General features: G+C 31.7%; 1 protein-coding gene across 1 annotated transcript in view; it reads right to left on the bottom strand.

Moving 5' to 3' along the window:
- The window catches only part of GBE1 (1,4-alpha-glucan branching enzyme 1), a 244,421-nt gene that overhangs the window by 58,902 nt on the left and 157,716 nt on the right, over nt 1–27,803 (bottom strand). The window contains exons 8-12 of the mRNA XM_063110167.1: nt 18,997–19,112; nt 16,343–16,470; nt 11,811–11,909; nt 9,953–10,063; nt 6,328–6,499 (exon numbers count right to left, since the gene is read on the bottom strand). Of these exons, the coding sequence (XP_062966237.1) occupies nt 6,328–6,499; nt 9,953–10,063; nt 11,811–11,909; nt 16,343–16,470; nt 18,997–19,112 (626 nt within the window). The remainder of the gene's footprint in view (nt 1–6,327; nt 6,500–9,952; nt 10,064–11,810; nt 11,910–16,342; nt 16,471–18,996; nt 19,113–27,803) is intronic.

Raw genomic sequence — 27,803 nt, 5'->3', positions numbered from 1 at the left:
AATATTTAAAGGTCAACTAATGCCTTTTTCACCTTGTTCTGCCATTCCCATGATGTGGTACTCCAGCCAGCGGATAGGAGAAAATGGGGCAACAGGGCAGAGATGATCATGCCTTTGCCATTTAGGGCAAAAACTCAATTCTTATAAAGAAAACTGCTATTTTTCTTTGCTTACTTATTTTTAAAAAATCAAAATCAATATTAATTTTCAGACTAAATTACGAGTCACTAGGCGTTTCCCTTATAGTTGACTCATTTTACAGAAATCTATGGTATGAGGTATTTGTTCAGCTTGTTTAAAGTATCCTGATTGTCATCCCATAGTCAGAACTCATAACTGGCCTACTGAGCCCCAGTGCATGACTGTTCTTCAAATATCACAGGTGTTCCTATCATAATTATGAGCAAGATCCTGTGAATCTCCAAATTAAAGATATTCCCAAATCTGGAAAAAGGGGAAAATGAGGAAAATTATGATGAGGTTCATACAAAGTAAAGGTGCATAAAGTTGCCAGATGTGTTTTCAAGAAGTGCTCTATTCATGTCTATATAGTATGTCATTAGAAGTTTAAAGTTCAAATTGGAATAATATTTGTTCTCAATTCTCTGCAGTTAGAATAAAAGAAGGTATGCATTTTTTAAAAGGCTATAAAAACCATAAAGATAATTCTATTTGTCAACTTGTCCATACATGCTGAAAAATGGAAAAATAATACCATTTTGATCTTTTACCATGTCCTATATAAACTGTAAAGATAACACAACTGCTTTTAATGGTAGGGATCGGACTTTTAAAGTCAAGAAAGTATACATACAGGATCTAAAGTCTTCTTTAACAGGAAAAGCAATATATTACTCTGAAACAAACAAAAAATGGAGAAAATAAAAAGGAAAATTTAAGGTGGGAGAATGGGAGAAGAGACACAGAATTCTAGGTGTCTGACTTCTTACACTGTTTCCCTTAGAGTTATCTGCACACATAGCTCCTCAAACACCTTTCTACTTCCTTTTTTACATTTCTCTGTTGAAGATGGGAGAGATTGGACATGAAAACAGTAAGTTTAACTTGAATGAATGAAAGAATGAATGAAGAATGAAAAACATCAACAATTCCAGTTAATTCCAAACTTTTCTGATGTTTCAACTTTTTTCATGGGGAATAAGTGTTCTGTGATGATAACATAAGTTTTCACTTTTCTGGACTACTGTGCTATATTATAGTAGTGAAATACTGAAAGTTTTGTTGATTTAACTCTGCTAGCTCACTATTTTTTTAATGAGAAATTTGAATCACTTATGTTTTGAGATATACCCAGAGAGTTATATGTAGCATTAAAATTCCAAATCAAATGAAGTTGTATTCATTTAAAAAGTGCTCCTCTATAATGCTATAATCCCCAAGAGGAAGAAGAAAATGACAACCGAGAAAGCAAAGCTTCTGTTGCAAGAATAATCCTTACTTTAGTTCAAAGGTTTTCTGAACAAGTGTAATATTAACATGACAGTATTTTCTAATCCACTCACTCTGCATTTGAATCTCTACCTATATATGATGAAGTCAAAGCAGGGGAAAAAACAAAACAGCTTCCTTTGAAACAAGACTGGAAGAAAACTACTGATAAAAAGACTGTAGTCCCTACAAAAAAAAGTTATTTAAAAAGGTTTGCTAAAGTTTGTCCAGTGTAGTGTAGAGGTACAAAGAGCTTTCTGAGAAGCCAGGAAACATTCCGCAAAATACCGCTTGTGACCAAATGAAGACACCATTTTTATACAGTTTATGTTTGAGTCCACATTCTAAAAACTATTAGACATTATTATTTCATTTTCAAATATATGACTAAGTTTTCTTCATTTTGTTTAGTTAGTTGACTCTTAAAATTACATTCAATCTTGTCCGCCAATATTTTAAATAAGCATGGTATGTGCTTAAAGTTTATATTTTAATTTATGCCTTACTTGATATTTTAAAATGTTTGTATATGTTTATATTTAAAATGAATTAAATATTTAGTTTTTTCTCTTTTTCTTTTAGACTTCTAAGTAGTCATTAATAAAAAATGCTATTAATGCCATTATTTTGGTATTTTTATGGAATTACTACTGCAGTATCAGGATTACCGTTTTTTTCCCTAGTAGTATGACCACTGGACACAGTAGCCAATCTGCATGCCTAACCATGCCTCTTTCTATCAATTCCTGAGGAGTCACATGATGAAGTTACATGACTCTAATCCCCCTGCCTCAATTGAGTGGATTAGAAAAGAAGAACATTAAACAATGTGCCATTAGACAAGATTCTAAAGAAACACTCTTGGATGGAATTAAATCACCAGCATTCATGACCCAGATATTTAATGAAATAATTGATAATATTAAAAATAATGATCATAAATTTAAATAAAAGTTAATGATGAGCTATATCCTAAAAATATGCTGTGTTTTGCATATGTTTTAAATCATTTTACCCTCCAAACAATCTTAAGAGGCAGGCGCCACTACACCAGACCACAGAGCAAATGCAGGCACAGGCTCCTGATGCACTTTATCCAGGTCACACAGCTAAAAGGGGATGAGCTTGGATTCTAACCTGGATAGTTTTCTTAACCACTATGCTCTACCTTCTTAAAAAACATTCATTAACCATATATTTGTTGCTAGTCTACATATTGATCTAAGTGTAATTTTATTCTAATTTTCTCAAATTGGAAATCAGAAGAAAAAGACAACTGACCAGTTGCTGCCATTTTCTAGTTATACAACATTAGGCATGTCCCTATACCTCTCTAAGTTGTAGTTTTAGCAAAATGGGAGTTGGAATGTCTGCCTAGCATACCTTAGTTCTCTTCTAATTTTTGGCCCCATATTTCTTTTGAATTAAGATTTGTTATAACAAAAAAAATGTTTGAATATTAGATTAGAAGATGTATATGAAAGTGTTTTAGAAAATATAGATTGCTATGCCAATGTTAATACTTTTATTAATATTTATTATTAAAGCTCTCTTTTGATCAGTGATATAAAAAAAAATGTAGTCATCTTTGCTCCCCCTTGTATATTTGATTCTTTCATATAAATATACAATAGAAGAATAGGAAATATAAATTTATTCATGAAACCAGTTAAAATAACCTAACAAATCAAAAAAATGCATAGAAAATATTCCCCTGCTTTTTCCAGAATGAAAGAATTTTTTGAAACTCAATATTTGGAATATATACAACAAAAATAAACATAACAAATCAGCCAAATCCATATTCATCTTAATGTTTTTGATAAACAGAACACATATCTGAATGCCTGAAAAACAAATTTATGTAAACATGCTTTAATGAAAAACTATAGAAATGTGCTGTTGTTTTTTTGTTTCTTTTAACTCACTCTTTCTCTACTAGAGGAAAATAAAAGTAAAATTCTAGAAAGTTAACAAGTTTAAAAGTGCCTAGAATATGAGTAAGCAACCAGGTCACTACTCAGTCTTGAAAGATTTCTTAAATTGCTCTTTTTAAGTATTAATTTATTATATGCCACTTGAAAAAATTACTTTCCTTATAACTATGAAAGTTATAACTATGAAAGTTATGGTGATTGAAGCTAATGAACTAATGCTAAAAATATTACAAAAACAGACATAAATGGTGAGATCCTTGTGATGTTCCAGACACTGTACTAGTTTCTGGAGATATAAAATAGTGAATAAGATACAGATGACTCCTGTTTGCACTGAGTATTAAATTTAACAAGGAAGTTCTGTATATAATAGTTTTTCAAATGTTATTTTGTTAAATGCCATGAAAGGTAACTAGAGTGTACTATAAAATGTATAATAGAAAAAACTAGCCTAGTTTGAGGGTTTAGGAAAGGCGTTCCTAAGGAAATGAGACTTGAAGATGAAAGATATGGTCAGCTATAGGAGGGGGTGTTTGAGTGGGATGATTCCAGGCAGGGAAACAGCAAAAGGTATGGTGTCAGTGTGGAAGGAAGTATGTGCATTCAATGAACTGAAAGATGGCTTGCTTGGCTGGAGCAGAGTGATGGGGGGAGAGCAACAGGAGATCTTTCATGGGAGCCTTACAGGTCAGCTGGAGGACACAGTAGTCACTGAAGTCTTTTATTCAGGAGAGTGACATATCAGAAAGTGGAAAAGATAAGTCATGACAACTCATGGGGAAATACTACATTTCATAAAAAACATCAGTAATCAGAAATTATAGAGCCGTTAGGAGATAAATCATTTTGAAGTTAGTAGAGAAACGTTGGATTTAGATAAGATACTAAGATAGAACAAATAAAAATAAAAAAGGTGCCACATTGGAGTTAAATGTCAGGAGCCATTTATTTCGAGGTAAAAGTAAGAATAAAACTATAAAAGGTCTCTCAGTCCCATGCCAAAGAATAATCTCAAATTTACATTTGACACCATAAATACAGTCAATTTACAAATCTTATAGAAAGATAGATGCTAGAAATAATTATGTTTGATCATTTTGTTAACATTGAAAGTTCCATGAGAAGAGTTTCCAAAACAGAACAGATGCTCAGCCTGCCCTAGGTTGAATACATACAGTTAAAATGATATTAATGTAAATATTTCAGAAAGTTTATGAAGTTCCAGGTGATCTGTCAATGTTCTAGCTCTCAAGAATATGCTCTTACCCTCCAGGAAAACACTGACCAAGATTCAGGAAATAGTTCACATTATAAACTTTCATCAGACCTTTCTTATTTGAAAGTTGCCATATTAAATAAGCCATGGTCATTAAGTCTCCATCATGTGCACATAGTTTTGTTTTACTCTGATGCTTGCCTGGAGGCCATGTGCCACAGGCCAGAGTTTCCATCTTCAACAAAGGACAATCTCAGGAAAAGGATACCATTAATATTTCCAACTACCGACACTCTAGATTCTTGGGTAGAGGTATTTGAGCTGATGTCACTTACATAACTTCCATACTAAAGCAGAATGAGTCAGAATTTCTAGATTTTCAGATGTGGTGGGCTTCAAGAATTAACAACATAGGACAGACTGCATGAACTTAGACGTCTATTTTATTTTGGTTCACTGAAAAATTGTACGTTTCTAGGCACACAAGGAAGATCTTTCTATAGACTATAACAACTTCATAAACTGTGCTTTTGTAAGTGGAATAAAACTTTTTAAATTTCCCAGTAACCCCCTAGGTCTCCTTACTTTACATGGTGTCATAGTTATTTGCATAGATTCATAGACTCTGCCTTTTCATCAGTATAGTTGAACAAACTGGTTGTGCCAGAAAGGCCTTACTGAGATGTCCATATTGGAGAATGATGCTTCCTGAGTCAGGTAGAATCAGTTGCTGTTAAGAAACTAAGGTTCACTTTACTAATGGATCCAGTGCCTACAAAGTCCACCCCAAAAATCTGGCCTGGTGCCTGGCTGATGCAGTGCAGCCTCACAAGTTGGGAAGGTCACTTCCTGGCAGGCTAGGAATGTTAAATTTCAGTGACCCTGAGAGGAGAGGAACTTACCCAAATGTACAGGCAGTGCAGGTGAAATCTGGTGTATGCTTTCTTGGGCTTGGCTTCTGAATTTTAAGTATGCAGATGATAGAGGCTTTTAAAAGTTCAATCTGAGACTTCTTTTAAAAGTTTCCAAATAGAAATTAATTAACCTAAAGCTCTAAGGCTTTTATTACAGAAAAATACATCAGCCTCTTGTATTTCCTAGTCTTTCTGTCTCTCTCTAGACTAAAGGCTGGTGAAATCTCTTTAAACTCGAACACTCATTGTTCACCAGATAGAACTGTCAATTTCTATATTTTACCATTCAAGAGCCTTCAGACAACAATGACTTTCTATTTTCAAAAATACATAATTTTTTGCCCATCACAATATCCCTGGGCCTCAGTTTTCATATTTATAACACAAGTATACTGGTGTAAAATCACCTCAAAAAGACCAAGAATATTAGTTCAATGTGTCATCATATGACAGTTACATCTTTCTTACGTTTAATGTGCAAATACTACAACAAATTAATAAACTCATAATGATTAAATTCAAAATAATAATAATTCTAGGCTTTAAAAATAGTTCAGCCCACTTGTTGATAGTAATATTCAATACAATACCATCTTTTAAACTGTACTTTTGGATCATATTAGTAGAACAATTATTTTACAATAATTTTATTTCTGCAATTTACACATGACCGTATATTAAAGAAATAAAGGTGTAATTTTATATTTTAAATCTGAAAAGCCAAGTGAAAATAATCCATATGATTTAAACCATATATAACATAGGTTAACATTTTAAACATAGATTGGATATGTGTTTAGCTCACACTTACCCATGAAATTGAGATAGCCTTCTCCGCCAAGCCCATGAGTAATGAGTCGAATCATTTTATGAAGCTGTATTCCACGATCAATAACTGGAGTAAAAGGAGCCAGAACACTCATGTTTGTATACATTTCAGCATCCATCAACCAAAATGCCAACGTCTTATCACCAACCAATGCCTATAGAAATAAAAGTCACTGAGATCAATAAAAAGAATAGGTATTAAGCCTTTGGGATTTATGCTCCAGTAACACATGGTTACACAGGATGGGAAACAATGTAGGAACAGTGTGTGAATTAGTATAAATTTCATGTATTTTTCAATGATCACTTTCTATGTTGAAGGTAAGCTGGTAAAATGTGTCAGAGATCGGCTGGCCAGTTAGCTCAGTTGGTTAGTGTGTGGTATTGTAACACCAACGTCAAGAGTTCAGATCCCCATACCAGCCAGCCACCAAAAAAAAAAAATAATAATAACAATGTGTTAAAGAGCAACACATTTGTTTTCAGAACTGCTTTTTTTATTTTTAAAAGAACTTGGTGAAAAACTCATAATAAGGTACCTGGATGTTTGTTATACCTGATTTGATGATTCAAATTTTCTGAAACATTTATTATAATATTGAGAATATTAAATAGATTTTTTAAGTAGTTTATATACAACAATTTCATTTGTTTTAAAGAATGGAAGATTTTCTGAAAAATCGTATGTGTATATATATGAGAAATATTATATGTATGAAAATATATTACAATGGTCCCTCTTTCCCCTCAGCAGAGAAAATAAGTTAAGAGCTTCTTTTTAATGTTAATTTTTCTCATATTTGCCATTTAACCCAAGTTTAGTTTATCTGAAAAGATATTAATTGATAATTGGTGTAGATAACTCAGAAATGCCCTGAATAAAAGAAGAGAAGTCTCTTAACAATCTGAGTTATTCATGGTTAAAAACAGCTAACGCATAGTGATCATCATTGGCAAAACAATAACATATAATGAAATGTATAAAAGAAATTAACCTGTAATCTCAGTACCCTATTATAATTATTTTTATTTTTAGAAAAATTTTGTAATTTTTACTTATGAAACTATTACATCTCTAGTTTATTTTAATTAAAATGGCTTTTCTTTAAAATAGTGTTACAAGAAGGTCGGTAACACTAATACTTAATTTGTCTTTCCTAGTTTTTTTTGAATTATTTAGTTATGTTTTTAAGTATAACTTTATTTCTGTAATCTCTGCTTCTATCATAAAATTATTTTGATAAGTCTTGCTTAGGTTCACAGGTGAAATTTATTCTCATATCAAGTCATCTTCTAAAAAAGTCCTGTTGAGATACTGGTAAAATTCAGTTAATTTTACAAACTTAATTATTAAGGTTAGGAATTTATCTAAAAATTTAAAAATAACCTCCACAAATGTTTTTACTGTGATGTACAATTTTCATGTATTATTCACCTTATAAATATATGTATTTATGTAGATTTTTTTATCAGGCTTAAGGATCAGCAAACATTTGCTTTTAGAAACTATGCAACTTGCATCATTTTCTGCATTCATGACAAATTGTAATATAAGGAAGAATTACCTGAATCTTTAAAGTATGAAATAATTCTTAGTAAATCTACGTTTCTTTACAGATTAGGTAGAAAGTTATGAAAGAAATTTGTCAGTTTCATCTTCAATTTGTTTATTCCACTCATTTATTTACTCTTTCATTCACTCATACAAAATAAACCTACCTTGGGAATTTACAATGTGCTGCAACTTCCAGGAGTTTGCAATAGAACAATATCATTTATGCACATTTTTTAATTTTCAATATTGTTATTTATTTGGTGAGATGGTCCTCCTCCAAACCTTGCCCCCCCCACCCTTTAAACTAACATTATTTTCTAGTTTGGGTTCTGTTTTTTTCATAGGTATTTATTTGATCCGCTCTATGGTCAAGGATACTATTGATTTAAGTTAATAAGAAAGCACTGCCCCAACCTGCAAGATGCAAAATTTAGCATGTGTCTACTTCAGGGGTGAGTAAATTTCTGTAAAAGGCCAAACAGTGAATATTTTAGACATTATGAACCACTTTGTCTCAACTACTCACATCTGCCATATGGCACAAAAGACAATACATGAATGAGTATGGCTATATTCCAATTAACCTTATTTACAAAAATAGGCAGCAGGTAGAATTTGACACATGAGCCTTAGCCAACTCCTGGTCTACCAACACTTTCTTAACAATGAGGGGAAACACCTGAAAAACCACATGCTTCCATTAGATGGCCAATTTTTGCTGAAATGACAGGAAAACTTATTGTTTTTTTTTTTTTTTCATACTGGAATTTATTTCATGGAAGTACTTATATTAAAAGACTTCTTTTGAATAAAAATAAATTCTCTTGAAATTCTGATGCATATTTTCACCAAGAACAAATAAAATTTTTTAAAAAAATTTTTTTTTTAGATATAGAAAATTAGAAATTTTTTATTGGTAATCTCATTAACATTACAAATTCTATTTGTTTTTGAATAAATTTCAAAGGCAATTATAACAAATTATACAATTTGTTTACTGTTTTAGTTTCAGTTTTCTTAATATGGATACCTCAAATAATTTCAAAAATTTTATTGTCTCCCTTTTCATACACAAAAAAGTAATTTTTGTATGTTGATGTTTATGAGAATTAATACAGTTTTAAATAACTAAATGGTCTTCCCTCCCTCTTATTTATGTTTATTGAGTGATCACTAGGAGCAGTCACAGTGCTATAGGCTGGAAATAGAAAACTAATGGAAACAAATGAAGAGAACATGGAGGGTGGGGCAACTATTTTTTCCCTACTTGGCTCAGGGACGGCTTCATAGAGAATGTGATATCTAAGTCAGGTGATTAGGTCTGAGTAGGAGCTTTTTCAATGAAGTAGACAAATACAGGCATGTAGGGAAACATACAAGACTGGAAAGAGGTGGACCTCTTTGGAATGGTTGGAAATTTTAAAGTACTGAAGAATAGAAGGCATGGAGAGTAAGGCAGGGAAAGAAGCTGGAAAAGGGCTTGAGCCAGGATATGAGTAGCCTTGAATGACAGGCTTTGACTAATAGATCAAGGCTGACAAGATGAGCTTTGCTCTTTGGGAAATACTTCAGACTGCATAGACAGAATGAACTGAAGCTGGGAAGGACTGAAGTCAGGGTGATCAATTAGCAGGAGATTTCAGTGATTGAGGAAAAAAATGATGAAAGCTTGTCAAATGCATGAAAGAAAACCTTGAGAAGGAAATCTAAAATGCAAGCTAAAATTACCCTGGATCACCACCAGTATTCTTCATTATGACGAAGGAAAATATAGAACACTTGTATCTGCAATGTGCAATCTATTAATTACAGTTTGTCAAAGTAAACATAGTACTGCATTTTGAAGCTGAAATCTCTAGATCTATAAAATAACTTTAAAATGTTTTGCAAGCATGAGTAGTTTTCACATAAAGATATATACACACATATAGTATGTTATATAAACTGCACTGAACTATATAAGTTTATATTTAGATATGCTTGTATTTAGATATTTTATTAAGTACAAAGAGAGAGAGAAAGAAAAAAATGAATTTATACTGTATTCATTTACCTGATCATGGCTTTCTGCATAAGCAATGCACTTTTCCAGGTAGCGTCTGTTTGTGAGGGTGTATACTATGTTGCCCATATTCCAATCCTCATCTTTAAACTCTTTAAGTAGCTACATGCAAAAGAGAAAAATAAACTTCTGAGTAAACCATTATTTTTCTTACTTTAAATCTCAATCCGAGGGTATATGTCACATTAGTCCAAATTATTTGACATGCAGATATAAGCCCACCCACCCATATAGCAAAGAAATCATTGTTTAAACTTTTATTGAAATCATAGCTTTTATACAGAATGTCCAAATGACAGTGGTGTATTGTGTGTGTGTGTGTGTGTGTGTGTGTGTGTGTGTGTGTGTGTGTGTGTGTGTGTGTGTGTGTGTGTGTGTGTGTGTGTGTGTGTGTGTGTTTTGCTTCTGTGCAGATGGTTTAATCAGTACATTTCAGGATCTTTGCAACTTTTTTCCCTCCCTGTATTAACTACTATTTCTTAATGAATGTCCACAGTAAAGTGCTGTTGCACAATGTCTTTCTGCAATTTTCACAAGGTAGAGATATACTTGCTAAATTATTTAACTTTGAATGAAAAAAATTTTAGTAGGATGAGTATAATTCTGTTCTTAAAAAATGGTAATTAAAACAGGAACAATTATTTCAAAGTTTAATGACTACTTATCATAAAATAATCACCATCTTAACAGATTGCATTTTTTTTTTTTTTTTGGTCTACATTTTATTTACCACTTAGTTCTCAAACTGGCTTCTGTCCAACTAACACCAATTGATACAAGTGACCTTGCCAAGATCTCAGATGATTGCTCTTCGCTAGATAAATACTTACTGTGTATGTTGACACTGCTGACCCTATTCCTTCCCACAAATTGCTCCTTTTCTTGGTCTACCACTGTGAGATGCATTTTATTTTATTTTATTCTGTTCTGTTCTATTTCATTTTATTATTTTATTTTATTTCTCCATGACTCCAGCTATCCTGCAAATTCTCTTCTTCTGCTTATACTACAGAAGCTGATGTTCCTCAGGGTGATGTCCTAATACAGCCTCTCTCTTTGATTCAGTACTCTTTCTGCATGGGTTCATTTCTGTGTACAAAGTGTCAACAGCACTCTGTGACAGGCAAAATTGAAAGATGGACCTCATGATTCCTGCTCCCCTGTATTGAAGCTTTTGTGCAATCCTCTCACCTTGAGTGTGGATGGAATCACTGAATATGATTTTTTTTAAGTCTATATAATGACTTTAGTCCTTTAGGCAAACATTAAATAAAAAAAATATAATCCAAACTACTTGAACTGTCATTAAATTTAATGAAACTGTACTGAGAAATGATGTACAAAATACCATGTACAATTATTCATTCCTAGTGTCTGACACACAATAAGGACTTTTAATGCTGAATGAAGAGATAGATGAATCCAAATTTGTTGAGGAAAGACAATACTATGAAGTAAGTACTGGGAATTAAGTGACTTCTGCATTAATAGATTATTTGTAGGCAGAAATGAATTGCATTGATGAAGGTTAATGTATATTTAATATAGAGCATGAAGTTTCACATAATTACATTGATAATGCAAAATTCCATTTGTGCAGCTAACATTATATTAATCATATTTTCCCCTTGCCTGAATAATATAAATGTGAATACTTTAAATTAGAACTTTCAAAATTTTGAGAAGTACCTTATCAAAAGCACAAGAATCAACAAACTGATGGGAGTGTTTAATACTTTTATAATACCTGTAACTAATGATCACAACTAAGAAATGAGTTGAAGAATAAATGAACCAACATTGTATCCACGGGGGGGGGGGGGGGGACATATTTAGATGAAAATCTTACCTGGATCCATTTATCTGGAATTGCCATGGCTAATCGATAGTCAAAACCACCCCCTCCCTGGGAAGTTGGAGAACACAGAGCTGGCATTCCTGACACATCCTAAAACAAAGTACATCAACATTATCTGTTCACACTGCTCAAACTTTTAGTTAATATTCTTCTGACAGTAAAGTCCAGGCCAATAAGTAAAAACAATAAATAGGGACATATATTCTCAGAATGTTTTGATTACATAATTTTAAAAGTAGATAAAATAGTGAATAGCAAATTTCATTTCTCAATAAGAATTTTGTTTAATGTTTTCACTCCAGGCCAACTTCGATTTCAGGACGCTATTTTTTTTTTTCTTTTTTCTTTTCCTTAGTATTACCTAGAGAAGACAAAATAGTAAAACTATTATTGCTAAAATATAGTTTCTTAGACTTATTTTCAAACTTAGTTTTGAACTTATTCTGAACTTTAAAAAAATGTGTAAAACATCTTTTATTAATTATTGCTTTCACAAGACACAAAAATACATGTGGCACGTCCTTGTATCTGCTAAACTTGTTCTCTCCATTGATAACTCTGACACAGAATGTATTTTTGTGAGCGTTAGCTTCTAATGAAATGGAAAGTAGTGTTAGTGTGTTCAGAGTGAAGCAACAAGACGGCTTTCGCTACAGTAGGTTACACTTGGAAGAGGTCTTTGAGATTAGCTAGTGGATCCTCTTCATTAAGCAGATACAGAAACAGACACTTATAAGGTAAAAGGATCTCTAAAGACACAGGGTTTCTTAATGGTAGAGCCAGGATTTGGATATCAAGCCTTCTGACACAGTGTCTTTCTACTCAGTCATGCCACTGCTAGACTATTGATAATCAAACAATCAAAAAGATAATGAGTTTAAACATTGGTATAAGGACCCATATATAATAAAACATGCTATATAGCAACTATAGTGAAATGTGAGCTAAATACTATCAATTCTAACTTCACAATATCTTTTAAAGAAATACTTTTCCTTTCTTCCATTTCCACAGCCACAATCTTATTTAATATTCATTACTGCTTGCTTATTTAATATTCATTACCACATATCCAAATAGAATTCTCCATCTCCAGTTTCTTTTCATACTAACTGCTGCCAATTTAACACCTTGTGAGACAGTCTGCTCCTGTCACCGACCTTCAATAGCTTTCAATAGCTTTCAATAGCCAACAATCAAAAACTCAAATTCCTTAGCTTAAGAGTGAGAAATTGGTAACGGGACACAAAAAATGATTTCAATATGTACGGTTGAATATACTAAATATCCTGATTGGAGCATCACAATTTGCATACAGGTATTGATATCCAATGCTCTACCCCATGGATAATGTACAATCAATTTTGTTTCAATAATAATAATAATAAAAAAAAAGATTCAATTCAACAATCACATTAAGCTTTTACTATGTAATTTACTACTCAATTATCTGCCTCCCCACTCCTTGTCAGAATGTAAGATCCATGAAGGCAGAGATGTGTTGTTGTTTACTGATACATCCCAAGAATCTGGAATAGTGGTGTTATCCTTGGCAAAAAGCTAGTACTCAATAAATATTTTCTGAGTGAATGAGTGAGATGCTCTGAGGGATTTAAAAATAAGTAAGTCATAATATTTGATATTCATGGATTAATAAACTATGAGCTAAATACATTTACATGTATTTATTATCACAAAATGGCAATGCAATATAGTTGTGATAATTAACTAAATTACACAGAAAGTGAAATGGAGAGACTTAATATCTTTTCACCATTATTTCCTATTTCATTTCAAGTACTAAATACTTTGGCCACTTTGAAATATCTACTCTCCCCTGTGTTTATCACAAGTTTTTCAACATGTGTCATTGCCTTAACTCTTCCTTAGGTTATTATCCTGACATCCTATAGGAGGCTATCATGTAATATGAGGTTTCTGAGACTTAGCTCAAATGCCTCTTCTTCCACAAGACCATAGCCAAACTCTTCCCACAGAAAAGCTGGAAAAAAAAGAAGTACGTGACCTCTCTAGCTTCCGAAATAATTTGTTTTCTTATAGAAGAGAGGTATAAGTAAATATACATGGTGGGATACACCCATAAGAAAATAAAATGCTCATCAATAACATCTTATTTCTGCATAGTTCTTTATAGTTCGTAGAGTAGAAATAAGATGAATGGTCAACAGAAAAGAAGCCATTTAAAAACATATTTATCAAAGCATTAGTCATATTTTCACAGATATAATAGGTATTCAGTTCAATTCATTATAAGCACGGGTTGAACATGTATTAAACATCAGGCCCTATATTAGGTACTGGAATTACAGACACAATGCTTCCCCAAAAAGTTTTCAGAAGACCAGACAGTCAGGAATTACTTAGAATTAAGATTCTAAATTTGAATCTTAGAAAGCTGCCCCATTAATGCATATGAGTTATTTGCAGCCTCTCTTGAAAGTGGAGAGTTAGTAACTATCCTTTTAAAATTTTAAAAGAAAAAAAGTTAAGTATATAGGTCACCAAAATAAATATACTCCCAATATAAAAAAGTTGATGCCTGACAATATAAAATCTGAAAATGATTATATGTGTTCTGGATGAAATTAGAATAGTTGTAATTCTTTCATATCTAGAGAGCACTTATGACTCTTCTAGAGGGCAAAAAATCTTAATTAAAAACGTTTTTAACTAATGTAGCAAATATAACTATGTAGAATGGTAGATATATTCTAGAAAAATAATGTTTCAATTTTTAAAGCGTCATTATAAATAAATTCATATTTCTACTATAGCACTTTATATATAAAACTACATTACTTATTCCTTACACCACATTCCTTTTCTTTAAAAAAGTTCATGAGGATCAATTCCACATTTTGAAGAGACTCCCACTAGACAGAAAAGTGATGTATTGAAATTGAAGTAGTCTTCAATTTAAGTAGAATAAATTGAAGACACATCTTGTTTTAAAAAAATCTAAAAGCAAGTAATACAAAGTAGGCTAAAGTCTCAAAGTTTCATTGGTAGAATCATTGATAATCAGACAAGAGCTCCCTAGATGATGAAACTATTTAACTTGAAATGAACGGAAAGATCAATGTAACAATTTTAAGATTCATGTATTAAATAATTGCTTTTTCTTCAGCACCCACTTTTGATTTGTGCCATCATTAATTGTTTGTCATATACAATATCTCTCCTTTGGTTTGCCTTAAATATAATTGACAAAATAATTAATTTTTTGGTGTTTGACAGATAAAATTAAAATATATAAAAGACAAAAGAAAAGTTTAAAATACACTCTGATTGAAGTTAAGAGACATTCAGCACATAAAGCATTAGCAAGACTTATGTGATATCATCAAATGTAGATAGGTAGGGAGTGTGAAATAATACTGGGTGTCTAAACTGCATTATAGTATTTTGTTCTTTAATTCTACCTAAGAACTTACTTCAGAAATTTAGGGCCATTATTCCCAGAAGATATTTAGAAGGAAAAATGGCCTGAAGGTAATAAAACTCTTCTCTGTTCAAAGACAAACAATAAAATCATTCAACCTAGTTGGAGATTTTTGGTTTTGAGAAATAACGGATAGAAAAAAAAGACTATATGAATAATAAATACTACAGGAAGGAGACTCACTACTGCATTTAATTCCAATGAACTAAACATCAACAATGTGAAAATATACCTTAATTCTAACTCTTTTAAATGATAGCTTTGGGGCCGGCCCGTGGCTCACTCGGGAGAGTGTGGTGCTGATAAATGATAGCTTTACCATATGCCAATCACTACACTTTGTATAGAACAGTTTTAATATGCAAAATTCAAATTTAATAATAATTCCTAGTTAGAGGACTCAGAAAACACCAGGGGGATTTTAGTACTAAATCTAAATTAGCATAAGCATTTAACAAACTTCTTAATTTATTACATTTATCACCAAGAGGGGAATTGTCAATTATGCATATATCGAATCATATCATTACAGTACAGCTTTGGGACAGTTAATCATGAACCCTCAGTAATCATGAATAACTAGTGAACATTTGGCAATTCGAGAGCAATAATGTAAACAAGAAAGGTAATCGCATCAGAACAAGAAAGGCTTCAGAGAAGCTCACAGGCAGCGATCCATGCCATCTCTAATGACTAAATCAAAGAAGAAAAAATTAATAAATAAAAGGACAAACGCACATTAATATTCAATTATTTTCTCTGCCGAAGGTCTCAGGGCAGAAGGACCTGTCCACTGATTAGGATATTTTATTTTCTAACCACTGGCATTTTCTTTTTAACAATGGAATCATGACAAGTAATTAGTGTACATTATCTCATAATAGGAAAACAGTGAATTCTAAATAATGTGCCACCCATACAAGACAGCTACACTATAGTTAGGGTATAATTTCATTTATGTAATTATTGACAACATGAGATTAATTATTCAAATATTGGATGCTGACAAAATGTTCTAAATTAAAGTGGGTCACAAGGTAAAAAATCATCATGGCTTTACCTCAGCTATTGTTATAGAATCTGGATACAACGTGTGAACCAAATGATTTGCCAACATCAGATAAACCAAGGCATCTTCATCTACTTGTAGTCCAAAATATTCACTGTAATCACCTGAAAAACCTTGACCTAAAAAACAGAAAGTCAATATGGATATATTTTTGTTAACATGCAAGTCTTAAGTCTTTTGCACAAATAAACCCACCAATTAGTTTGCTGGTAGGAATTTTTTTATTGTAGCAAAGTGTGAGAATATTATCATCAGCAAATATACGAACTTAAAAAAGTACTCCATGTCAGCCTTCAGAGTCCAGACAGTCCCACAAATCAATTTTTGTTTGACAAAAAAATGAATCAAAACAAAAAAAAAACATTTAAAATCTTTTAAGATTTAATTCTAACTAAATTTCACAGCAGAAAAATAAAGTGAAATGATACTGAAGAAAATTCTAAATTTCAAATTTTGAATACATTCTCTGTTTCATCCAGATGTTAATGTTAGCTTCCATTAAATCCCTTTGAGGTAAAGAAAAGTACATATGAAAACCGTCATAAAATTGAGGCATAATGTTATATTATTTTAAATTTGTGCTTCATTTTATATAATACATATTTCCTAGGATGACAGAGACTACAACATTCTCAAACTTCCTCCTACCACCTTTTCTTCCTATTTTCTCCTAATTTTGTTTGCTTATGGCATATTTCATTTATTATTATACCATTTCCTTTCTATTCTTTTAATAATTTAGTTTTACTTTTATGATTAAATCGAATTAATGTTCAGCAACAGCCTTTTTTAATACAGTTTTCCTATATCTAAATTCTTTGACTTTTTTTTTTTTTTTTTTTTTTTGGTTTGCTTGATTCAATCACTGAGGGATATTTTCAAGTATAATTATAGAAGTTTTATTATTCAAGTCCTTTCATGCTTATACCTCAATGGCAACTCAACTACCAAATCTTTTTTTTGATACTGTCATTCATTTTTTAATTCTAAAATATTTAATTGAAAAACAAAAATTATATATATTCAAGGTATATAAGGTGATGATTTCATATAGGTTTGCATGGTGTACTGATCACCACAGCCATGCTGATTAACACATCCATCACCATGCATAGTCACCATTTTGTGTTTGTGTACATGGGGGGAGAGGGTGAGAACCCTTAAAATCTGTTCTCATCAAATTCCAGATAAACAGTACAGTTTTATTAACTACAGCCACCCTGCAGTACATTACATCACCAGAACTTATTCACCCTATAGCTGAAAGTTTGTACCCTTTGGCCAGCATCTCCCCATTTTCTCCACCCTCTAGCCCCTGGCAACCACTGCTCAACTATCAGATTCTTGAGACACAGTTTGTTTTCCCAAGAATTTTGTAGACATTGCTGCTGGCAATAGAATAGTATGAGTCCAGCCATCTTTTCTCATCCACACAGGTAAATTGATTCCTTTTCCCCTTAATGAATTTCTCTTATCGATGAGTTTATAAATTAAAGACTCTGTGTCTTGATGTTAATCATTTTATCTCAATTTTTCTGACATATTAAGTATTCTTTTGCTGTGCAGTTTCAGTTTCTTTTCTTATTCTAAGGGCAAAAACACATGTTAAGTAACTCAGAATGTTTTTCTTTATCATTTCTTGGGCTATCTATCCATAAAAATCATATCCCATATCTATGAACTACAGTTCATTTCCCCAACACCACAATTCCCTGGAACATACACCCCACCCTCAGCAGAGGGAGTTTCTGCAGAGAATGTAGGTGTTTAAATGAGGAGAGGACCTTTCTTGACTTTGCCACACTTGCCTTTTCCTACATCAGCTTCTCCCCAAACTGGAGGATGGATATCAATGAAACCTGTTGTGTTTTAATTCAACTTCTTCCCTATGAACATTTCATACAGGCAGCACCGTGATTAAGAATAAGTAGTAACACACTTTGAATCTTTAGCTTCTTTCCTTGGCAGCTACTTTTCAAGATTTATAGTTTGAATTTTTCTCCCTATTTTTGATTTGGTTATTGCTGGTGAATATTCGGCTATTAAAAAAAAAAAAAAAAAAAACTTGTATCCACATTATCTATTGAGGGATTAGGATTCTGTGATCCTGCCGCCTCTTTGCACAACTTTTAAAATGAAGGTCTGATCAGTGTTTTTAATTTACAAATTTATTTACAATTTAATTTTAACTGAGAAAATCTATATTTAAAATGTACGTAATTCTTCAAAGTGCAACATGCAAAAAGCCCATGCATTCACAAATTGTCTCATTTATTGATTTCTGTTATTTTTCATTGTAAATACTCTCATGTTCATATCCTGAGGGTACTGTAATAAATGGTTTCCTTAAAAAATTTTTTTAAAAGAAAGCTGTATATTAAGGATAGCATATTATTAAGCAGATGCATTTTGAAGGAAATCATTATCTTTTATTTACTTACAAAATTGGTTTATACCCCATCTCTTGCCAAAAATGGATCAGAAGTGATTACAGAGAAGACAGACACAATGGAACTAATAAAAATTAAGCCATCAATAATGGTCATTGTAGCTTCTGTAACTGAACCCCAAATTGTTTGTAATCTTCCAGAAAGAAAAAAAAAATGAAATCATTAGTTACATTTGTAATATATCAGGTTACCTACCCATTCCATGGTGATGATAGAGCATAGATGTAATACCATCAAAACGAAATCCATCAAAACCATATTCTTCCAACCACCATCTTATGTTTGACAGAAGGAATCTTAAAACTTCCCAGCTATAATATTAGAGAAATATGTACTTAAGCACAATGTAAATAGTGTTTTCCTTAATTGTTATACATCATTTGCTAAGAATATTAAAAGTATAAATCTCTATCTCAAGAATCATGTTAAAGAAACATATACAAAAACCAGAAAACTAATAAATATCTCATTTGTTTGATGAAATTCATTCTAAGAGGAAAAAAATATTAAATTTCTTTTACCACAAAAATCACTTAATATCTAAGAAAAATCAAGAAACCTGAGAGAGAAAAAATGTCTAAGATGGGACTTCTCAATGCTATGTCCTTAGCAACCAGAACAGTGATTATCATAAATAAAGCTCAAAAAAAAGCATTACTTATCCATAAATTTTCATATTTCTCATTTAACATAACCATAGTTCTGTAATTTTTTCACCTTTCAGAAAACACATTTTCATTATCAGTAGGAAAAGTGCCTTCAATGATTGCTTAAAATATTTCCTTATGTTACAATTTCAAACAGATACTATTCAGAATAAAAAGTAAAAGATAAAAACAACTTTTAAAATCAACCACATGGTAAGCAATATTATATTTACTAGACTGTTATTTTGTGGAGGTTAAAAAACAACAACAAAAAACTAATTACTAAAAACACATGTTTAATAATATAGAAAGTTCTATAAGTTAAAGAGCCCTACATCCATAAAAACAGAAGGAAAACAAAGAACTGTGTAACTCAATTAAAAACACCACACGAAACAAGACTATTTTGGACAACTGAAAAGAGTGCATCATCAATTAGTATTTTCCTTAGTCATATAGTTATGCATGAGTTCTCTATCTTATTATATCTGTGGTTGTAAGACCTTAATATCTCATTTAGTTTAATGACAAAGCTGTAACACAAATCTTTAACCCTGTTGAAATTTATGTATTTCTAAAGCCTTCCATTTATTAAAGAGCGATTGACATAAGAGGAGATTAAGTCATCACAATCAACTCTGGAATTGTAAATCTAAACTCTGAGGAAAGATGAGTATTGTGAGTGATTAACTGCTTCAAATAAGTTACTTTGAGTTTTGAAAATTTACTGAAAGTTTTAAAAAAGAGAAAAAAGGAAAAAAAAAAAAAAAAAACAGAAATCTGAGCAATCCAGTAGATAGAAAAGAGAGCCAGGAGGTTCAAGATTTTTAGTTTGAGTAGAGATAAAGGTAGAATTTGCTTCTGTTTTATTAATGCATATTCATTTAGAGCTTGTGGGAAAACAATCCTGTTTAACAAAAGGAAATGAATGCAAAGAGGTATTCTACAACTGTAGAAGATCAAAATTACTCTATTTTGTATAGAAATTTCTAATTACTATGTATACTTTTTTTGAAGTTATTGGTTATTAACTTTATTTTTTATTTTTTTATTTTTTTTAACTTTATTTTTTAGATAAGTTTTAGATTGTAAGGTATAGAAAGTTTCCATATACCACTGTCCCTATACATCTCTAGATTTTTTTAAACAAGGTTGCTATATAAGAATTTCAGAAAGAAGACAAGAATAAATTTGCATTTCAATATTCCTTTAAAAACAATGTTTTGAAAAGTACATACTTTCCAAATTTGGCCATTTGACTGGTAGTATGTATTTTACTTCTGAAAAGTAAGTTGAAAGTTATTTTTAGCCAAAAATACAGAGTAGGGATAAAACTGGTTTAAATATGAAATTTCTCGGGTAGATGTATTAAGATAAGAATACATAAATTGGAGATCACAAATTGTCCCTGGACTTTATCTGACATGCACTACTGTTTTGCTGGGCTTGCAGAGTATTTTAAATTTTTCAATTTGAATTCCTCTAGACAGAATAGGTACTTTCTAGCTCTTCACAGTCCTTTTCACTACACATTTTCTTAACCCTATTTATTTACATCAGCAGCTTGGAATTGTAGAGATTAGTTGTCAATTTCTAACACAAACATCATAGACTGAATGTTTTCTAGGTAGACATAGTTTCATATGCAAAAACTGTGCTCTAATATCTACAAAGATAAAAGATGAGGGGGAAAAATGAGCCAATGTTGTTGCAATTCAATAAAAAACAGAAAAGGGAGATTATGTAAATTTAATCATTAAAAAGAAAGCATTGCCCAGTGTCATATATTTGATTAAAGGCAGTTAATAAAAGTCCTACTGATTCCTGTTACTACAATATTTAATCTATTCTCTTCTTGACCAAAAGGGGTAATAAAACTGTGCTTAACATATTAAAAGAAAAAGACACATTTGGGTGTAACTTGTGAGTAGACAGATTCTTGGCATGAATGAATAAAAAAGAATTTCCTGTGATAATTAGAAAATAATAGTGGCAATGGAACATCTAATTAAAAAATATAATTATAAAATAATAGTGGAAATGGAACATCTAATTCTTTAGGTTTCTGAAATACTTTAAAACTGACACAAAGTCTATGAAAATATAAACAATCTTTAAAAAATTAGAAGATTAAAGTGATAGAAATAAACAAATTTCTAGTGCTTTCAAAATAATTTATTTTATTTTGTGAATCATTAATAAAACAAAATAAGAGACAGAAAATAAAGAGATACACAAAATTTTACAGGAGAGCAAACTAGGATAAAAATAGTAAAGAACAAAATCTATAAAGTTTTATTTTTTAACAAAATCTCAGGAAATAGATTCAGGAAAAGAAAATCAGATCTAAAATTTTAAAGTTAGTAGCAGCAAGTGAAAAGCAAAAGTTAAAAATATTAATTCTCTGGTTAACAACATTTTCTAAAATGAGATTATTAGGAACAATTCAGGAATAAAAACTATCCTACTAACTAGCCTTTGTTGTATAAGAAAAAAATAACCTGTCAGTTCAGGAATAGGGAAAAGAGAGACTCATAAAGTATGTTCCAAATATATCTGTGGTCCAAAGCATGTATCTCTTATCATCGTAACTTGATAAGCATAGACAAACTAATCCACTCTTTGTAAACTCAGTGGCCTGATGGAACTAATTTTAAAACACGGATTGATGATACTCAGGTCAGTAAACTGGACTTTAGAAATACACCAAGACAGAGAATCAGGAAAACTGAGGTCTGAGTCTTTAAAATAACCATACCACACACAAGTTGTTGCATGGACACAAAACAGAAGTCAAAGCTAAAAAAAAAAATAGTAGGTTGGAAACTGTTACTGTGTAATTGGAAGATGTAGCTTTCTTTTTTCTTTTGCTTACTATATGTAAACATCCAATTTGATATATGTAGACAATGTAATTCATTATTATAAATATATTTATCTCAGATCACTGAACTCCAGGTTTAGTGATTCACTAGAGGACTTACAGGATTCAGCATATAGCTATACTCAGAACTAAGATTTCTTATAGCAAAAAGATATAAGGCAAAATCAGCAAGGGAAAAGATGCATGGGGCAAACTTCGGTGGAAACTAGGTGCAAATTTTCTAAGAGTCCTGGTGGAGTCACACAGGACACACTCAATTCCTATAGGAAGGAACTGGCACAACACTTGTGAAATATTTTCCACCTGGGAGCTCATTAAAGACTCAGTTCCCATGGTTTTATTGGGGGCTGGTGACTAGGCACCCTCTGCCTTAATATGCCTCAAAATCCAGACTGCCAGAAGGAAAGCAGGTTTTCAGCATAAACACACTGTTTGTACATAAAACATAGGCGCAGTGAGCCACTTAGTTCTAGGGATGGCGAGAACCCTCCTGCAATCTAAGTTTCCAGCCACTAGCCAAGGACCAATCTTACAGGCAGGCATTTCTAAGGAAAGTAGTCATGCTATGTTAATTCTTTTTTGCACAAAAGCAGAGCCTTACTTTTATTATGAAATTATAAAATACTTAGTATTTTTAGGTTACTGGAGAAAAAACTTCTTCTCAAAGGTACCCAGACCTCAAAACCAAGTAGAAGAATCTTAAATATATGTTAAAAATCTAAATATGTAAGGACATCAGTTGTTCTGCACCCAACCCTCTAGCAGTCACATGGACAATGAAAACAATCTCATACATGAATGAACCAGCTCACTGAATCCAGATTTGACTTTTAAATAGAACACCAGAACAAGCTTAAGGAATATGTCACCAATGAAAATATACATTTTTGAAAGATGTCCAATACTATTTCTACTGTCATAATTTTCAAACTCAGCACTCATAAATCCCATAAATTTCATTTTTCCTTCTTTGGGGAACTGAGAGGAAGAGGAGTTATGATGTATTCCAAACTATGAATGAATTGGAAATATTGCTCAAAGTGCTCTCTAGCAATAAATGAACTGACTCACCTCAACTGCATGGTTTGCCTTGAGCCAAAGTATGAAAATGTCTGGCAAAGGATACAATAAAAAGGCAATTTACTTTTTCTACCTTAAAATATCATCAGACAGCCCATAAGACAGTTGATATATCCAGTTGATTAGTGTCCCATAAAAATATAAAGCAGAATTTAAGAGCCAGTTTTACTTTGGTGTATTCCAACAGACAAGGTGGGACTCAGATTTTAGGTTTACTACGTTGACATAAGGCTTTTAAAGCCTGTCCTTACAAACCACTGAGCAGCTTAGTTTCCAAACAATTGAAGGAGCGAGTTGCTAACAATTAGAAAGTGATGCCAAAAAATACTTGTATATACCTCAGTGGTCTCATGAATGTTTGAGGGCAGTAACTTATTTTTAGTTACTAGCTTTGTATCTTTGACACATAAGTTAAAAACTAATACGACCTACAATCAATTGATTAGCTCACTTTCATTTTATTTTTATGATCTGGAAACAAAATCCCTAAATTCTGGAAAAAAATAATGAAATGCAGCTGGTTTTCTTGCGAATCCTAAACCACTAAAAATGTTGGTGTCTAATATAGAAATGGAATATATCAATGGACAATAAATACATTTAAGAATTTCTGGTAATCAAAATAATCAGGATTCTAGTTGGTTTAGATGTCTGAAATATTCAACCTGTAATCAAGTAATGAGGATTTATTAAAGAAATTTTGTCATACTGACAATGCCAATATTAAGGTTTTTAGAAAATTTGTCTAAAATAAAAAATTGTTGATTGTCTCACTTTCTGCCAATGAACTTTATAATCAAGTAAAACATAGCCAAATATTCTTGGCAAGCAAGTATAAGAAGATATAACGACATTTATTTAATAAAGTTACATTTTGTAATCCAAGAGTATTTGCCTAATGTTCTATTTATTTGTGGTCCAGAATAACCTCTGAGATTTTAAAAATAAGCAACTTAGTTTGCCAAATGGTACTAAGCCTACTAATATTGTATAGTACTAAAATAGGAGTCATTTTAAACAGTGGCTAAAAATAAAAAATAAGAGGAATAAATGATAAGTTCCTCTCAACTATTACACAGTCATTAAGGCTGAATGGTTATTAAACAGTACATCATAAAATCATAAAACAAATCCTCATGTTTTTATCTGTACATTTCAATCAAAGTAGCAGATTCAGCTGAGGCAGAGGAAAGACAGTACTTTGATATTTTTTCTTTTATGAGATAGGTATGGGATGCCAAAAAAGGGTGAGGGATTAAATGAACTAATGTGTATAATGTGATTAGCAGTACTCGATATACAGTAAGAGAATGATCAAGGGGAGTCCCTATTAAATAATAAACAAATTTTAAATATATTTGTTTAAATATAAATTGTATGGATGGTTAGAATAGACCAATGTGTTCTAATACTGGCAATTTTTTTTTTCATATTAAAACAAATCTTCATAAAGATAAACATGTTTTGGCTAATATCAAAGCAAACTAAGCCTTTTTAAAACTCAGCATTTGTTTTTTCTGCAGTAGTATGGTATTTACTTATTTGTGCACTCAACATATACTTCTTAAGCACCTGCTCTGTACCAGGCACAATGCAAAGTGCTGGTGACACAGCTATTAATAACAAATACACAAATCCATTTTCAGGGAGTTTAGGGTCTAATGGGAGAGACAGACATTTTACAAATACTAACACAAACACATTTAATTACAATACTGATTAATAAAACAAAGAAAAAGCATAGTAAGATGAGGCTGTATTGAAGGAGAACCTGTTAATCTATTCCAGCAAGGTAAAGCTAAGCTTCCCAGAAAATGAAATATGAGGGTTGAGGCCTATAGGATAAATTAGACAATATATCACCCATTTGAATTTATTGGAAATCACTTTAAACTTAGTTCAGAAAAGCTGCCAATCCATTTCAGACAGGCATAACAAGAATACATTTTTATTACATACTATCAGTTCTCTAGTGTAGTATTTAACATAGGGCCTCCTTTAAGAATTGTCTAACACAGTCAACACAATCAGATTTTGTGGAAAGGTGTCTATTAAATTAGCCATCTGTCTTAGTTCAGGCTGCTATAATAAATTACCATAGACTGTGTGGCTTATAAACAACAGAAATTTATTCCTCACAGTTCTGGAGGACGAAAGTCCAAAATCAGGGTGCCCACTTTTCCCTCTATCTTCACAAGGTGAAAAGAGAGTAAGGGAGAATAAGGGGTACACTTTCTAAAGGGATTAATCCCATTCATGAGGGTGGAGCCCTCCCAAAGACCCCACCTCCTAATACCATCACATTAGGGATTAGAATTTCAACGTATGAATTTTGGGAGGACAGAAACATTCAATCCACAACACCATTAAACAAACAGATGAGATTAAAAAAATAAAATAAAATAAGAAATGATGAAGATTTTTATTTATGTGATAATTTTGTGTAATTGAACCCCCACATAATGCTCAACTATTCTTTCCTGTTTCAAACACATTTCTCCAGAATTTTTCTCTTTAAAGAGAATAATACTTTTGGGATAGTTTTGTTTCTAGTAGTATATACATCTGTGGGAAATTCCCTCTACATGTCACAGACTTTTTCTGTATCAAGTCTCACTCTTTTCTTGGCCAACTCATGCCCCAATTCTTGCCCCCTTCAACCCAGACTCTTCTCTCTATCTTGAGCTTCCATTCCTTCCCTCCTTAACTCTCTGTGGTTCCGCCATCCCTAAACTAGCTCTCCCTAGGATCTCTTATTCCCTGTCCTTCCTGTGTTCTTTTCTAACCTCTCTCCTCTCTTCCTTTGCAATCTTGTCTGCAGAAGCAAAAGTGAAAGCCTATCAAACTAAACTAGCTATTGCTTGTAATTCATTAAGTGTATACATTTAAATATGATTTTATAAAAATAAAGATTTTAGGTACCCTGCTTTAATGTATTTTATGAGAAAATTATGTTATACTTCACTTAATGAAAACTAACCAAGCATTTGTAATACACAGAGAAATAGCACTGAATTAGGAGTTGAGAAAAACTGTACTCAAGCCAATTTTGCAAAAATCAGTATAAACATAATTAATCTCCCTGAACCTCTGCGTAATAATTTTTGAAGAGAAGGTACTGGACTATTTGTTCTCCATCTAATTTTATATATTTCCATTTACTTAAATTTAAACTGAAAGATTAATTCAAGATTAAAATATTTGAGTTTCAGGATACAGACTAAATAATTTTAATCATTTCACTGTATGTTAACAATATCCAGAACCAAATGTTTATGAGATTAAATGTGTTTTAGGCAACAACAGAGTTATAAATGACCTGAGTAAATAAACACTCACACTCAAAATCCAAACCCAAACCAAACCAACCAGTACCTCTGCCCCCAAATCAAAGAATCATTTGCCATTCCTCTGCTATCCAAATTGTACTCATTATTTAAAGCCCAACAAAAGGTCCAAAGAAATCTTTCTATTACTTTCATTAATGTCATGTGAGAGACAATAAACTGGTTCATGCAAGTAAATGTTTTCCCAATTCGACCACAAATGTCTATGTGGTAGGAACCATGTCCAATACTGTTTTATTAATTTTAAACAAACTGACCTGAACTGAATAATATAAATAGAAAGCTAAAAAACTCATATTAAAAAAATGAACATTTATATTTTAAATCCTACATTAACTCTGAAGCAGTAACAATAAATAAATTAAATAAATATATATTATTTAAGAGACCATTTTCGGAGTCATTTGAAATAGGAACTGGATATTAAGAAAAACAAAACTCTTTACTTCACTAAAATAAATGCAATATAAGCAATGATTATGGTATTTTGGATACCTACAAAAGTGGTATATTCATGAAGAAAACAAAGAAAATATTTAGTTAAAACATTTAAATAAAATATTATCCTCTTCCTTTCCCCCCCACAGTTCATAATCCTTCTTTAGGGACCTTTCACAACATGTTTACCATTAGAAGAAGTAAATCATTAAACTCTTCACTAATCATATTTCTTTATTAATGCACAATTTGGTAGAAGTTTTAACACACATGGGCATTCACGCAAACATATACCCCAATTAAAATAAAAAACAAAAAGTAATATGTCCAGTCTATAGTCAGGGTAAGTTCAGATTGGCCTGTATGTATAGCCTACATTGGAATAAAAATGCTTATGATTAAATATTGAAAATTTCCCCAAATGTTACATAAATCTCTAGTGATGACAACAAAAAGAAGATACCACAAAAACATCAGTATCCTTAAGGAATCATCAGTTTCTTTTTGTTTGCTCCAGTTATAAATTTTGCATTTGCACATTGCTGCCTAGATTTTCAAAGGGTTCTGCAATGATTAATTTAACAATCTATCCATATTGCTGTAATA

Source organism: Cynocephalus volans, chromosome 1, assembly GCF_027409185.1.
Source record: "Cynocephalus volans isolate mCynVol1 chromosome 1, mCynVol1.pri, whole genome shotgun sequence".
Taxonomy (NCBI): Eukaryota; Metazoa; Chordata; class Mammalia; order Dermoptera; family Cynocephalidae; genus Cynocephalus; species Cynocephalus volans.
This window is presented reverse-complemented; position numbering and strand designations above follow the sequence as displayed.